We start from the raw sequence: 14,557 nt of genomic DNA on the forward strand, positions 1-14,557 counted from the left end.
TTTCTTTGAATAGGCAAGGACCCCGTTGATGGCAAAATGACTGTTTTGCAAAGATTCATTCAATTTTCATCACTTTGTTATGGCAAGATTAAAATATTGGTTGTGTTCACTTTTACGCATGTGAATAGTGAATGTGGTGAAGCATATACATGCTAAGACTGCAGCCTACTCATTTCATCGAGTTTGTCCGGTTTAGTTTAGATTGAGTTACTCCAGTTGTCGAGACTAACTTTGATCGGTTCAGTTATACATAGGCTTCATGGATTCATATATTTGTGAGCATTGGCACAACGAGGCGCCTTTCACTGCACGGCGTATTCATGTACCTATACATTGACCATAATAAATGCATTTTAGGTCACTCAATAGTTATACAGCAATGCTGTAAAATGTCTATGCCCCTCATATTGTTATTCCCTTTATCTGTCGACCTTTATGAAAAGTATGGATCAGATAAGCCGTGAGTGGACAATCAGTGGGGCTTTGATAAACAACAATGGTCCATCTTGAAGATGAAAGAAGACGCCCCACACCCTATATAGGTGTTGATGGTCAAAGTATTTTATTTCTGTCCAGGCAGTACCACACTACTGTTTCAGCGGTGACGTCTACGGGGTCAACATGCACAGAATCATCACAATCACGGTTGTTTTAACATCTCTGTGTTTCGGATTGAATGCATGTAAGTTGTTACTTGAAGTTGAACTTCCTAGACATAATGTTATTGTGTGGATGCGCGCGGAAAGTGGATGTTTTGATAAAAGCATAGTTTCTAAGAAACAAACCTCGCAACCTATGTGGCAAGCTACCGCGGGCCTTGAGTGAACGTTCGAACGCCTGCATACTGTCAGTGTCATAACGGAACTCAGATTTTAACATTCTGCAAGAGACGCAATTAAATTGTGATGTTTTAAGCATTAATTGCATTCACAACAGCAAATTTAATGTCTTTGGGTCTCGATAGTACCGCAGGATCGCATGCATTTTTATCACCCATTTTAAATTTGAATCGCGTAAAGTTCTGCAGCAACTCTAAAATTTCAAACTATTGGTCATCGCCGGTCGTAAAACTATAAGATAAAATAAGGAACTGACACATTTAAAACTTTCCTAATTATTTACTTTTTGTATAAGACCTTTGCTGACACATAACGCCACCTGGTGGCCGTTATATACAACGGCCACAACATTGCGTTGTGGTCAAGAGTTAACCAATTTGAAAGTTCATATTTTCATAAAATTAGACAGCTGGTAAATTCATCGGGAAAATAATAGTGTCTACGAGAATAGTTCGAAACATCTATTGTATTGTATTTGGCAGTATGTTGGACCAAGCCAGAAACTCTATTAATTATAGTGTCGATATTTCAAAATTAGAAAAGATCTAATCGCAAATTGCAAGTGCACTAGGGGAAAAGCAATACTCATTATAATTTAGACTATTAAATTATTGTTGTACACAGGTCGTCTTAAGGATTTGCGAGAGAGGATATCACTCCAGACACAATTAATTTGGTCGTAGTAGACCGGTATACGACCTGTTGACATTTATCAATAGCCCAGCCAGACACGACCTTAATTAAAGTCGCTCAATTATCTGTAGACCCAAAAACTATTTTGAGGAGAAGTTTGCACTGACCTGTCAAAAAGATAGAGCAATTAAACCGTATTTAATACGAAAGTTCACTGTCCTTTCTTAGACCTAATAATGTCCAGTTAATTATATAAAGTTAATTCATATTAATTAATATCAATTATTATATTTATTAATATATGCAAATATACATCATTTTAAAAGACAATTGCTTGTTTAATAGAGTTTCTCGAATCTGTATATAAGTTTACCTCACTGAGTGTCCCTCATACTGTTATTATCATCAATTATAGGACGAGTGTTAGTATGTGATGACCATCAAAGATAACGATACCTGCGGATACAGCTGTTATACCTGTATATATTGGCATATTACATTATAGTTATACATTTCACTTAGCTACAGGCACACAAATATCGTCGGCAAATGTGGTCATCCAGGCGTTCCCGTGTATGGTTTCATCATTCCAGAAGAGCAGACATTTCCCGTCGAACCTGGTACTGAAATCAGTTTTGGTTGCTGCCCAGACTACAAAATCATAGGATACACGAACCTAACATGTCTGAGTAATGGAACCTGGGATTTAGGCACACCTGTCTGCAATCCAGGTACCGCTTATTGAACAATATGACTATATAAGTCGACGGTATTTTCGGAACAATTGCAGTTTCATGCACAATACGCAAAATCATACAGACTGATTTGAAATTTTTCACTACATTCATGCATTTGCCCTTCATGAGTTTGAAAGTTGTGGTCTATTTAGATACGACAGATTATATATTGACACTTGTAGGATTCCTACTACAGCTTCTCAATTGGTTCAATTCTCGATTTCACAATTGAAAACAAAAATATTTTCTTCTCTTCAGTATGCAAGCCTTGGCCTGAAGAAGCGGCATACAATGGCTCCTGTTATCACATTCCACGGGCTGGATTCGCTAAACACTAGAAACAATTTTTTGGTGCGGACACCTACTGTAGAACATCTGGCTATTACCTGGCGAGCATTGGCAGTCAAGAAGAACACATGTTTCTGAAGAAGATGCTAAGATCTGATGAGTTTCACAAGTGGCGGTATTTTGTTGGCGCGAATAGGAATGGTGATTTAGGAGAATGGAGATGGATATCTGGACATAAATAGACTTACGATCCTTGGCGAGTTGATATCGACCCACCAGAACCAAATGAGGGATATAATAACCAATGTGCTGTTCTTATTCGTACTCGCAATAGCTCGTATGACATGGAAGATAAAGATTGTTACACGATTAGATATATTCTCTGTGAAAGAGGTAAGTGTCAAAGGACCGCCATTCAGATTTTAGAGACTGTGAGCCTGAAAGCTGGCGTTACAAATATGTCAGCGCCTGTTGCTTTTTAACCATTTGAGACTACTATGTATTAATACAGAAGATGTACATTGAAAGCTGATCACATAACTGACGAATCGGGATCCTTATACGATTGCATTAATCTTTTGTATTGTGTTGTTGTATGGAGAAGCCTAACGTTATCTCGATTGGACCCGCTAGCCATACGACCGAGGCAATAAGAAAGAAACCCGAATGTGAATCGTAAAATGTTCCACCACCTACAGTTTCCATGTCACCTGAAAAATCAGAGTGTACGAACATCCGGGACACAGCCTTGTTACGGACTAAAATTTTACCGCCATTCGGTTCAAATATTGAATAGAGCCAAGCCTGTAGTACGTAACGAACGGATTTTCAAAACATTTTTGAGTGGTTTTATAGAGAGATTATTTAAGGTGCTTGATATGCTGAAATTTTTGTTTCAACGACCATACACAGCCCTGCGGCAAATTAAACGACTATTTGACTTCAGAAGCCTAATTTTTAACATGCTACTTCTGCTGTCGTCTGCGCAATTCCACTGCAAGAGGTACTTTGAATTTGTTCAGAGCAAGTTTGTGTTTTTATGTTACCTGAAAAATCTCAAAATAAGACAGCAATCGATAAAAAGAAAATCTTAAAGCAACAATACAATAAAAAACGAAAGAATTATGAGTATTGGACATCAAGTTTTTAACAAAACGAGTGTAAAGATCGCTCTCGGAAAAGAAATACATGAAAAGTTGTTGTGTTACATTAAAAACGACTGGCAAACGACAAGAGAACGCGTGACATCATCAAAACGTGGTAAGAGCGATCAGAAAGTTGTGACGTGTCCGTTCACGTTTCGTTTACGTAGGCAATCGTAATCTCTCTATAAATCGAGCGTTAAAACACCACACTCATATATCGACCATAAGCTAAAAATTAGATATCCTTTTTTTTCTCCCTCGCCATGAGTAGAACCAATAGAGCTTAGTCTGTCACGTTAAAACGTGTAAACAATTGTAAGTGGCCTTTGCGTTGTCTTGAGCTCATGGAAATTTAGTTATATGATAACAATTGTAATTTTAGACAAAAAGTGATATCGCAAAAATATTCTCCAACCCTATCAGGTAATGCCGTCATGTGCGACTACCCTGGTGAGCCTGAGAATGGGGAAACGTTATCAAGTACATCTTTTCCAGCTCAGGATGGTGAGACGGTAACATTTGTGTGTAACGATGGCTTCGATCTCTCTGGAAGTGGAACTATTGTTTGTGAGGTAGTGGAAGAAGGAAATTCTACCTGCCCTTCTGGCTACCGATGGAACGATACTGTACCTCGATGTGTTCCCCAACGTAAGTATGTTATTTTGATTTGATGAATATAAATATGGTTTTATTTCGTGCTATCATGATGTAAGAGTGGAATGCGAAAGGTTAACACAAGTTGTAAAGCTTATTTAGTCTATCACATCAATCTCAACACTCCCAAAAGGATAGAAAATGAAGCAATAATCGTATCTGTTTGCTATGCAGGGAAGCATGGATTTGCATTTCGAAATAGCAAAACAAAAACGAATGGTAATATGACTTAAAATAAAAAATTAAAAGTGAATTATTACAAATTCATACTAAATTAAAAGTAATATTATTTTCAAAAAATGTGGGAAATACTTTCTCTAACATTGTCCAATTTAAACAATGAAATAAAAGTTGGTGGTTACCATATCTTATTCAATGGATATTTAATCTGAAGGGCGATCTAAAATATAACAAAAATGTGAATTTCAAAGTACAGTTGATTTTAACTTGAAGCAATGAACAAATGTTTATGACCTTTGATTATTTCAATCAATGCCATTTCAGGGTTTTAAAATTGCTTTTTTAAATAAAACGTTTGACACAAACACAGGGAAAAATGATATAATAACCGGATGTAAGTATGATGGGCAAGTAAATGTTTCATTCTTACCGCCCCATATCTTCGAATTATGTCAAATTCTTGAAAACTTACAAAATGAAACAACTGTACACTTATCATTTAGCAAAATTTAAACAAGCTTGTCAACATTCTAATTTTAGAGATATATCCGTATTTATCACTTGGCATAACTGTATAAATTCTAACCAGCTATGATTTAAATGCCCGTATTACATAAAATGAGTAACCTAGGGGATCATGTTAGTGAGTGGATCAAAGGTGAATGAGGTTTCTTCAAATTTAGACCGAGCTGAAACATGAAACTATAGTAATGTCAGCTGATGCAAAGGAGACCTACCTGTCGATTATATTGTCGGTCGTTTGGTTGTATATACACGTATATCAAGCATACAGCTCTTTGGAATTCTGTGTACATAACCTTAAGCCCTTACGGCATTGTTGTTTACATACCTTTTCGGAGGTGGTTAGTAGTATAACTATATCTAGTCTTGGCTGATATAATTTTATTTTTTTATTGCTCCATGTTTAAATTTGAACTATTTTAGCTGTGCAAGGAAGCATGGATTCATGTTCCGTGTAATGGTTCTCTCACAGAAAACTTTAGGACTGATGTAGTTCGACACAAAGGTGTGCACAGCCCAAGGCTTTAGAGTTTGTTCAAAAATTAAAACGTACGTATCTTGACTGAACGCGAATTAAGTTTTCATAATCTATTGAAATCAGCCGTGCTTGTATTTACCACACCGATGAATGATATTGATCTTTCTACTCAAATTTCAGAATGCGAATATGGAATGTATGAGGATTATTGTAGGCAGATGTGTCGGTGTATAATGGATAATACATTATCATGTGATCAAGGTGACGGGACATGTCGATGTAAACCTGGGTGGACTGGTCATACATGCAATCAAAGTGAGTCTTTCGAATGAATGAATGAATGAATGAATGAATGTATGTATGTATGTATGTATGTATGTATGTGTGTATGTATGTATGTGTGTGTGTGTGTGTATGTATGTATGTATGTATGTATGTATGTATGTATGTATGTATGCATACATGCTTGCACGAGGGCGCGCATGCATGCGTGATTACGTGTGTGTGTTTTTATGAATGAGTAGATGGATGGATGGATGGACGGATGATAGAGTTGATGGGCGGGTGAATTGGCGGATGGATGTGAGGATGATATATATGTGTGCATGTATGCGTATGAATGTGTGTATATGAGAGTTTGTGTATATCTGTATACGAAATAGGACACATGCGTCGTTTCACCTCCTGCTATCTTGAAGCATAAGGAAACTTCAACTTTCATCATTTCGATCGTTTTACCATGTAGCATGTCCCCTAGGATGGTATGGTGAAAACTGTCTGCAATTATGCAAATGCATTTCGATGACAACAATGCACTGTGACCGATATGATGGAACGTGTTATTGTAGAGATGGTTGGTCAGGTGACAAGTGTGATGCTATGGATGACGGTAAGAAATTACTGTACTTTATGTACTAAACGAATGAGTTTATACGTGATTTATACAAATGAGTTCACCGTTAGTATGTGCATAAGCCCCTACTGTTGTTGTGTAATTAGTTCGTGTAATTTTGACCCAACTGCTCGGGGTTAATTAGGGGCGCCCTCTATGTTCAATATTTCCTTGCCGTAACTGATGTCATTTGTGATGTGTCAGCCATCTTGTTTACAGCAGTCGACTTTTAGTGAGCTGCTCAAAATTTCACGTTCCCGCTCTTCCAATGTTTTGTATTTAAGAGGAGGGTGAAGCTGGTTTTGTCAAAACTCTTTCCTCAGGTTTAAAGATTTTGCCAAGTTCCGCCAATGCCCGTGTGTGGTTGCCTTCCTTTTGTATGTGCCCTATTGGTTTGAGCGTTCTAGAGGGAAGCCAATAATTTGTCCATTCTGCAAGTACATCTGATGAATTAGACTGTTGTCTTCAAAAGCTCATGCTACAGTAAAACAGTTGTCAACAGTGTGCTACCCTTAACAATATTAGTTCATTAAAGAAATACGTTATATTGTTCAGTACGAGAAGTTATTTCAGGTATTTCGAACCATATATTAAAACTGACAATGTGGAGTAAGAGCGTTGAAAGGTCTTTTGGATCAAACTGCAGTGTATAAACAAAAATGCGTCGTTAAAATCTCTACAAGTATTCCATAATGTGTTTGTAAATCGCGTAAAAGGGATACAAAATGAACTTACACATCATTCCTCTATCCTTTTGAGTACCGATATGATTGACATACGTGAAGCGTGCCTTAAGCTTGAGTACTAAGTTTTTTCCAACACATAGCAAAACGTTCTCACATATCATATTAACCGATCTTTACTCTGGTTATTTGCATTGAAGACATCAACGGTTTTTCAAATGAGACAAGTAGCGGACCTCCTGATGAAGACAACACTACAACTGTTCTGCTGAGTGACATTGCCATTGCTGGGATTGCTATTTGTGTGTTCTTCGTAACAGTTATCGTTTTAGTAATGATATTCTGTATAGTGAGGAAGTCGCGGAATAGGTATGTTATTATGTATGCATGTCAATTAGCATTGGAAAGTTTTTTTTATCTATGAACACGATTGGAACTAATTTGGGATTATTGGATGGTGAAGTAATGTCGATTTAATCTAGAAATGTAATCTCATCTGCTTTTCTTTTCACATTACACACTTGTTTTTATGAGTAATTTATAATATTGCAACATTCAGCTGTATGGCACCTAACACTTTTGAGAAATTTGAAAAATATGAAAATCCAATTATCCCAAATTAGTTCCAATCGTGTTTATGTTAGTGTTCCTGCAGATCGGAAATTTCCGTGTTCTCTGTTCGATATTTTGCTGTTTTGCCTTGTAGCTTCATGAAGTCGTTTGACAATGAACATTTCTCCTTTTCTGAACCAGCATCTTTACTTTTTTTGAAATGGCCTTTTTAATGATGTAATTTGGAGTTACCCTTTGAGATCTCCATTTTCTGAGAAATTGAAGCTTGTTGAAATGTTGCATTTTTGACACTGCTACTTCAATCGGGGATTTAGATAAAACTGAAACACCCTTGCCATTGAAGGGCCTCCATGAAAACTGTCAGTATTAACATTTCTACACTGACAAAGTTCTTTCGTTTATGAAAAGCAGGAAGAAAACAGGAGGCGAAGAAGTCAGTAATGAAAGAAGCACAGGTGAAAGAATCTGTAAGAATGAAATCATAATACTACTTGATAATAGTTCATTTAGATGCCTTAATTAACTTCTATCGACAACACGATTGGGAAGTAAGTCGGGATAATTGGTCAGGGTAGTAATATTGGTTTTATCTGCAAATGTAAGCTCATATGCTTTTCGTATTCTGCAATACACCTGTTTTTATGGGTAATTTGTAATATTGCATAGTGCACACTTTTGATAAATTTTGAACAATTAAAAGATCCAATTCTCCCAAGTTATTTCCAGTCGTGTTCGTTGTACTTTTACACTTATTCAGCGACCACCTTCTTTAACTATCATCGAATATTTTATAAATTATTCAGGTGTTGAATTTGATAACCAAGCATACAGTCAAGATGAGCCTCATTACGCTACACTGCAAGGCAATCCGATCGCAGAGCAACAAGGAACAAGAATTGCGGTGGAGGGTCCGTATGCATCTCTTGGAGAAACTCAAGGAGATGTTGACCTTGGCCTGCATGGATCCGAGAAAAAACAGCCTTAGATGAACGACCAACATACAGCTGCAGTTAGATGAACGACCAACATACAGCTTCAGACTCAACCAAGAATACTGGTACTTAAATTTAGATGTAAAGGAAGGACAATAATGAAGAGAACAGTCCAAACAAATGTACAGACAAACTGAAAATCATATTTGCTATTCGTTTGCCAACTGATCGTCTGCAAATATGCTGTGAAGTAAATGAAGGCTATGAAGTGAACTTAACTTTGAAGTCTAGTATGTTATACCACAAGTTTATCAATTTTAGGACTCGTTATTGAAATAAGCATTGTTGCAGTACGGCAAGATTCAATTTGCGTTTGCGTCATTTCTAAAATTTTGAGGTTTAATTGTCATCCGATATTGACGTTGAGACATAAGTTTTATCGGTTAGAAAAAATCAATTCGGTCGCTTGGATCGCAAGAGTAAAATATTGAGTTAGACAATTTTGGCGTTAGGAAAATCGGCATACGAGCTTTTATTTCATTTACGATAAAAATAATAAATTAGGTAGGAATATACTTTACTGAAATTGACGTTTCCGATTTGCATACTTATACTGAACAAGGTTACAACTGGATGTGGAATGTTTAAACTACTTCTGACACATGAACTTTACGATACACATCTAATCACCATTTTTGACCAAATCTGAAAATATTTGATGTAATGAAAAAAAGATAAGCTCTTTAAGGAAGCTAAGATGGGGTAGATGTCAAGAAATGAATTCTCGTTGAATCACTCCGCTAGTATTATTGCCCTTCTGGGGTAAATCTGAATATACCATTGAGAAAAAGAATTCAAGCTACATTTCACACTCGTACTAGCACATGCTACACTATTAAGCTTTAAACCAGGGTTTGTAAACTCTCAGTCAAATTGCATTGTGGCAATTATATTAGCTAGCAAAAATAAAACGGACATTGCATTACGCATACCTGTACGCATATAGTTTGCCTTATATTATATATTTAGGATGTTTATAAATTCCATGCATTGTCCTTTCATGCTAGCTTCAAGTGTAGCAATTCTCTCTCTCTTTCTCTCCCCCTCTCTCTTTCTCTCTCTCGCTCCTTGTCCATTTTGTCTGACTTAAGATGTTTCTCTTATTACTGTCTGTCTGTCTGTCTGTCTGTCTGTCTGTCTCTTTGCGTATCTATCTGTCTATCTTTGTATCTATCAAACTACAGTTCGAAATTTTATTGAGTATAAATTGAAGTACTTTGAACCTTTTTAAGTTATTAAATGTGATTTATAATGTTGGAAAATCAACAGCTTTCCCAAAATTATAGGGCAAGACTGGAGATTAGTAGACATAAAGACAGGTTTGTGTGGATTTTTTTTATGAGATTCCCCAAGAAGTCTTTTTAGTTTGCAACCAAGGGTGTGTCCCCTAATCGTCAGTCGTCCCAAATATAGAAATTATTAAAATCAGATAGTATTAAACTTATCCAAATGTGATTGTTGGCATAAGTGTTTTGGCAAACGCGAGTTTACATCCACTCGATTATTTCGTATATAAAGTTTTGCATAAATATTGTCAGTAAAGTTCACTATACCAAAAATAGATGGATCTGACAACATAAAGGAAGGAAGAAATATATAAGGGTCACTTGCCCTAAATTTTCTTTTCAACACCTGGTAAGGGACATCTATGATCAATGCTTAAGTTTTTGTACCATCCCTTTCTCATTGTTCTTGTCCCTAAATAAATTAACTCCCACAACTTATGCCATATCTTTTACACGTGTGAGGAAATAATCTTTCAGAGTGAATTTCAAAATAGCTTTGAATTACAACGTGCTTGAGTGATAAGAACAACGTTTCTGACGATAGAAAATGACGCCCCCTGTATTCAGTACCAACGTTCTCTTTCGATAGATTTTGCAACAATTTAATCCAATACGACGTTCACTGTGCAACAGTCAACATCGTCAGTGTTGCCGCGCTCTTATTGAAAAATGCACTCATACACTGACTGCCTGGACATTCATATATTGCCCTTTTCACATTTTCCGGCGATGAAACTGTACAGAACGCTAATGATATTTTTTCGGTACAGTGTGTACGGGTCGGTACAATTATTGGTGTTTCCAATTGTTGAAAAACAAAGAAAACGTTTTTATTGAATGCAGTTGGCGTTATTTTCTATCGCCAAAAATGTTTTTCTAATGACCAAATCACATTGTAATTCCAAGCTACATGTATTTTGAAATTCACTGTAACTTACCTGACAGTTAAATGTCGTAGGTCACATTGTCAGAGCATGCGCTATTCATATATTCATGAGAATATTGCAAGTCTGTTCGTAGTATTTACTTACTCACCATTGGTTCAAGTTCAGCGTATACTATGTAATCAAAGCAAGTGATTCATGCAAGAGAAAGGTAGTTTGAAACATGATGACTCAGATGTATTGAAATGAAGTAGGTGACAAACAGGTTTTACTGAGGTAATACGAGGCTGCTAAAATCTCATTGTTACAAGGGATGAAGCGCGCCTGTCACTACATCGAAAGACCATAGAAGCGGAGCTCAAGACTTCATGATTACACCCATGGTGGTGGTGATGCTAGTCTGGTTCCCTGACCCATTTCCCCGGTAGAGGGCGTTGGGAAATATAGGGTCAGGTACGGGTAGCCATCTTGAACAGAATTTTGTTCGAGATGGCGGAGGTTGGTCACCTGACAGAACATGCTACAACAAATATGGCTACTGCCATGAAAACGCCGGTCAAAATTCGACTGGATCAGAATTATGTTCGAACACTGGTATCCGAACCAAAAACATTGGCGCACGAGACGGGAAAAATAAATTGAAAGGATTAATCCAGAAGTACGAGGAAATAGAGATGATTGCTGGTTGTAATATCGCAGCAGTACTTGTTGTGTGTATCGAACGCGCTAGGGTCATCATGAGGTCATCGCTGACTGTGGCGTGACCCCAATGACCCGAGCACGTTCGATACACGCCACAAGTACTGCTGCGCATGCGATATCAAAGCTAATTGAAAGCAAACTTTGTTGGAACTGTGAACGACGATTGATTTCGATGGATAGAATGGTGTCCGAATTTCGTGAAAAATGCCAGGCATCATGTCGACGTTCTAAAAGTATTAAGAGGTGCACAGTGGCTAAATCATGGAGGTAGAAAGTCTTTCTTTCTACCTCCACGGCTTGTGGTACAAACAAGAAGTTGGTGTCAAGTGAGCCTGAAAGTGCGAAACCCAAGAAAGATGAGAAAAAGTTACAAGTGTTACTTTCATCCAATCACAGCTTGTTTTATTTTAACCCAATAGCGTCCATGTTTACATTAGCCGGTACCTGACCCTATATTTCCCAACGCCCTCTACCGGGGAAATGGGTCAGGGAACCAGACTGGTGGTGATGCTTGCAACAACACGAATGTTGTAAGCCTTGCTAGAGGGCGCCTCAGCTTCCTATTTGGTAAATGATGCAATACTAAGTCGCATATCTATGCAATATTTAACACTCGAAGTGGTGTGTGGAAAGAGAAAATCATTGTCCCATTTTTACTGTTAGTTATTTTTAAACGAGCATGCGCCGTGTCCCTGTTAACTATAGCGACCAAGTTAAAGACGAATACAACTTCATATCTGTTCACATGACGACGAATAGCCGCAGATGCACATTCGCCTGATACTATACACGTTTCAATTTCATTCACTTTTCACGTTCAGACGATGACGTTGAAAGGTTCCATATTCGTTTTGTTTGCTTTCTTCATTTTGATGAGTTGCACGCCAAGTAAGGCTGAAAGGTGTAGCCGTGTTGTCAGGTAAGATTTTATTACTGTCAGACCTTGTAGATGACGAGCGACGAACATAACTTTGATGCTGGACGAAAATTACTAGAGGAACCTTACGGAAAGCGTAGAAGTAAACATTGCTTTCAACACAATATAAAAAGGTTTTATTTACTATGTGATGAATAGGTTGGATAAGAATGTCAAATTTAATTCTCTCACTTCTTAGAATACGTGGAGCTACACAGAGGGCACTGTCCCTTCCTATCAAACTACCGATGGGACATTTAATTTTTAGGCCAAGAGCAAACTGGAGCAAACATTTGTCATCATCAATACTAATCACAATCAATACATCATCGACTTTGTTATGCCTTGAATAAGATGTCTTCCTAAGCACATCGTGTCGATTCCCGCTACAATATACGGACATTTACAATTATAAAAGTTCCAACGGTTGGACAATACCAAATCGCTAATGAATATCAAAAATAATTTATCATGCTCAGGTTTTAAAATGTAACAGAGTTTCTTTAGTGACAGGATGTAAAGTGGTGTGTTTGTGACATACACAGATATGTTTCTCGGATGCAATAATGTTATCCTTATTAGCTTATGTTACTGAGCCAAAGATTTACGTTTAGCAGATTGAAGAAATTGGATTCATGAACAACGAAATGTCACGATGCAATGTGTTTCAATGCGCCGTAGCTCATATTACTTTGAGTCCGGTTCCATTTAATAGTAATTTTCATTCATTTCCTTTCCCAGTGGCAAATCCCTGGAAGACAACTTTTTATATTTTAAACTGTAAAACTGAAAGGTTTCACATTATTGAGAAGTGAAAAACAAGAAATACTTAAAATGATTTTATGACATGCAATATACTGTCAAGCCAAGTTTGTCCCCTCTGACCGGGAAATACCGGGATTCAAACTCTGGTCGTTCCACGTCACGACAACGCACCTCTATGTCATCTATTATGGTGCGCTGGAACGTTTTGCGTCATTCTCCTATGTTTTTGTCAATGTAAACAAACTGCAAGGCGACCCGTATTTCTCCCACGATCAAAATTTGTGTATGACGTAAAAATTTCGTATAAATCAGTCACAATTGTTAGAGCCTGACAAAATACATCCACCAAGGAAGTTTTAAGTCCCTGCATTTCAGCTTTGTCACAATATAGGGGTTCGTGTTCGCATAGACCCCGCCACCGCCTGAAATTTCGATGCACATTACTTTCAGGCGGTGCACCACGGTCCCTCTTTGGACTGTCGGTGGAGATATAGTTTTCACTGAAACAAAGAAGGGTCAAGACCACAAGCTGAGCCTCCAAAAGTCATGTAATTGAATTCATATTTTCCTATTTCACGGCAATAATATTTAGAGCAATGACAACACAAAAGTGAAAGGAGGAATTACGTGAAGAATTTTAGAAACAACGAATTTAAAGCTGATGGCCTTACCATGGGGATACGGGAAAGCATTGCAACTGTGGTAGGGCGTTGCATTACACAGTGTTTGCGCCGTCGAAATTCAGACCATTTTTGTTCTCAAATATACCGTATTTTCGTCTGAGTTAAATTTCTAGGCCTATGCTTTCTTCGAAATAGTCTATACACAAACGTGAGTGCCGTGTTCCTCATTCACATGACCGATGACTAGAAATGATTGACAACTCGCCCACGGCGTATTGATATGATTCCTAAAGTAGTTCAAAAGTTTTAAAACGCGGAATAGTAGTGGAAAGCAACTTTAATGTTACAAAAATTAACGAATTCTTAGATTGTGCATATGATAAGTATTATTTTTTAATATTATTCTTCGCTCAGCTCGGAAATACTCGTGGTCATTGCGTCACTCGTATTTCCCTTCGCCGAACGAAGAAAATACTTTCAGCAGATGTGCTGCTTATTAAGCAACTAAATTGTCAAGCTCTTTCGAAACCATTTCCGATATCATTAATGCTTAGCCACACGTGATTGCTCTTCGAAAGTTTCACTACAGATAAATATAATTGATTAAAAGTAAGGCATGCCTCATACTTCTTCTGCTAAAGAAATCCTTTGCTTTAGATTTGGTCCAAGTCGGTGAAATAAAAATATCATTTGCAATAATTTCTCTTGTGTCTCTCCTATTTCATACAAACTATTTGAAATTTGACAGCCCAGGTTAGGTTTTCC

At 37.3% G+C, this 14,557-nt stretch overlaps 1 protein-coding gene across 2 annotated transcripts; it reads left to right on the top strand.

Moving 5' to 3' along the window:
- The first annotated feature begins 463 nt into the window (after positions 1 to 463).
- LOC139117770 (multiple epidermal growth factor-like domains protein 10) lies at positions 464 to 10,351 on the top strand. 2 transcript variants are annotated; one of them, XM_070681028.1, is made up of 9 exons: positions 464 to 682; positions 1,995 to 2,203; positions 2,468 to 2,890; positions 4,066 to 4,290; positions 5,657 to 5,791; positions 6,222 to 6,365; positions 7,252 to 7,420; positions 8,036 to 8,091; positions 8,428 to 9,534. In XM_070681028.1, the coding sequence occupies exons 3-9, from the start codon at positions 2,842 to 2,844 to the stop codon at positions 8,607 to 8,609; spliced, it is 960 nt and encodes a 319-aa protein (XP_070537129.1). In that variant the 5' UTR covers positions 464 to 682; positions 1,995 to 2,203; positions 2,468 to 2,841; the 3' UTR covers positions 8,610 to 9,534. The 2 variants fall into 2 exon arrangements, with proteins under 2 accessions (XP_070537129.1, XP_070537131.1); XM_070681030.1 differs by having other exon boundaries at positions 525 to 682; positions 8,036 to 8,079; positions 8,428 to 10,351.
- The last annotated feature ends 4,206 nt before the right edge of the window (positions 10,352 to 14,557 follow it).

The sequence above is a fragment of the Ptychodera flava genome, chromosome 18 (genome assembly GCF_041260155.1).
Source record: "Ptychodera flava strain L36383 chromosome 18, AS_Pfla_20210202, whole genome shotgun sequence".
Lineage (NCBI taxonomy): Eukaryota > Metazoa > Hemichordata > Enteropneusta > Ptychoderidae > Ptychodera > Ptychodera flava.

Excerpts from the sequence above, each read along its gene's own strand:
- LOC139117770 (XM_070681028.1), top strand. The coding sequence starts at position 2,842 with ATGGAAGATAAAGATTGTTACACGATTAGATATATTCTCTGTGAAAGA. Across the intron at positions 6,366-7,251 it reads GTGTGATGCTATGGATGACG|ACATCAACGGTTTTTCAAAT; the intron begins GTAAGAAATTAC and ends TTTGCATTGAAG. Across the intron at positions 7,421-8,035 it reads GTGAGGAAGTCGCGGAATAG|GAAGAAAACAGGAGGCGAAG; the intron begins GTATGTTATTAT and ends TATGAAAAGCAG.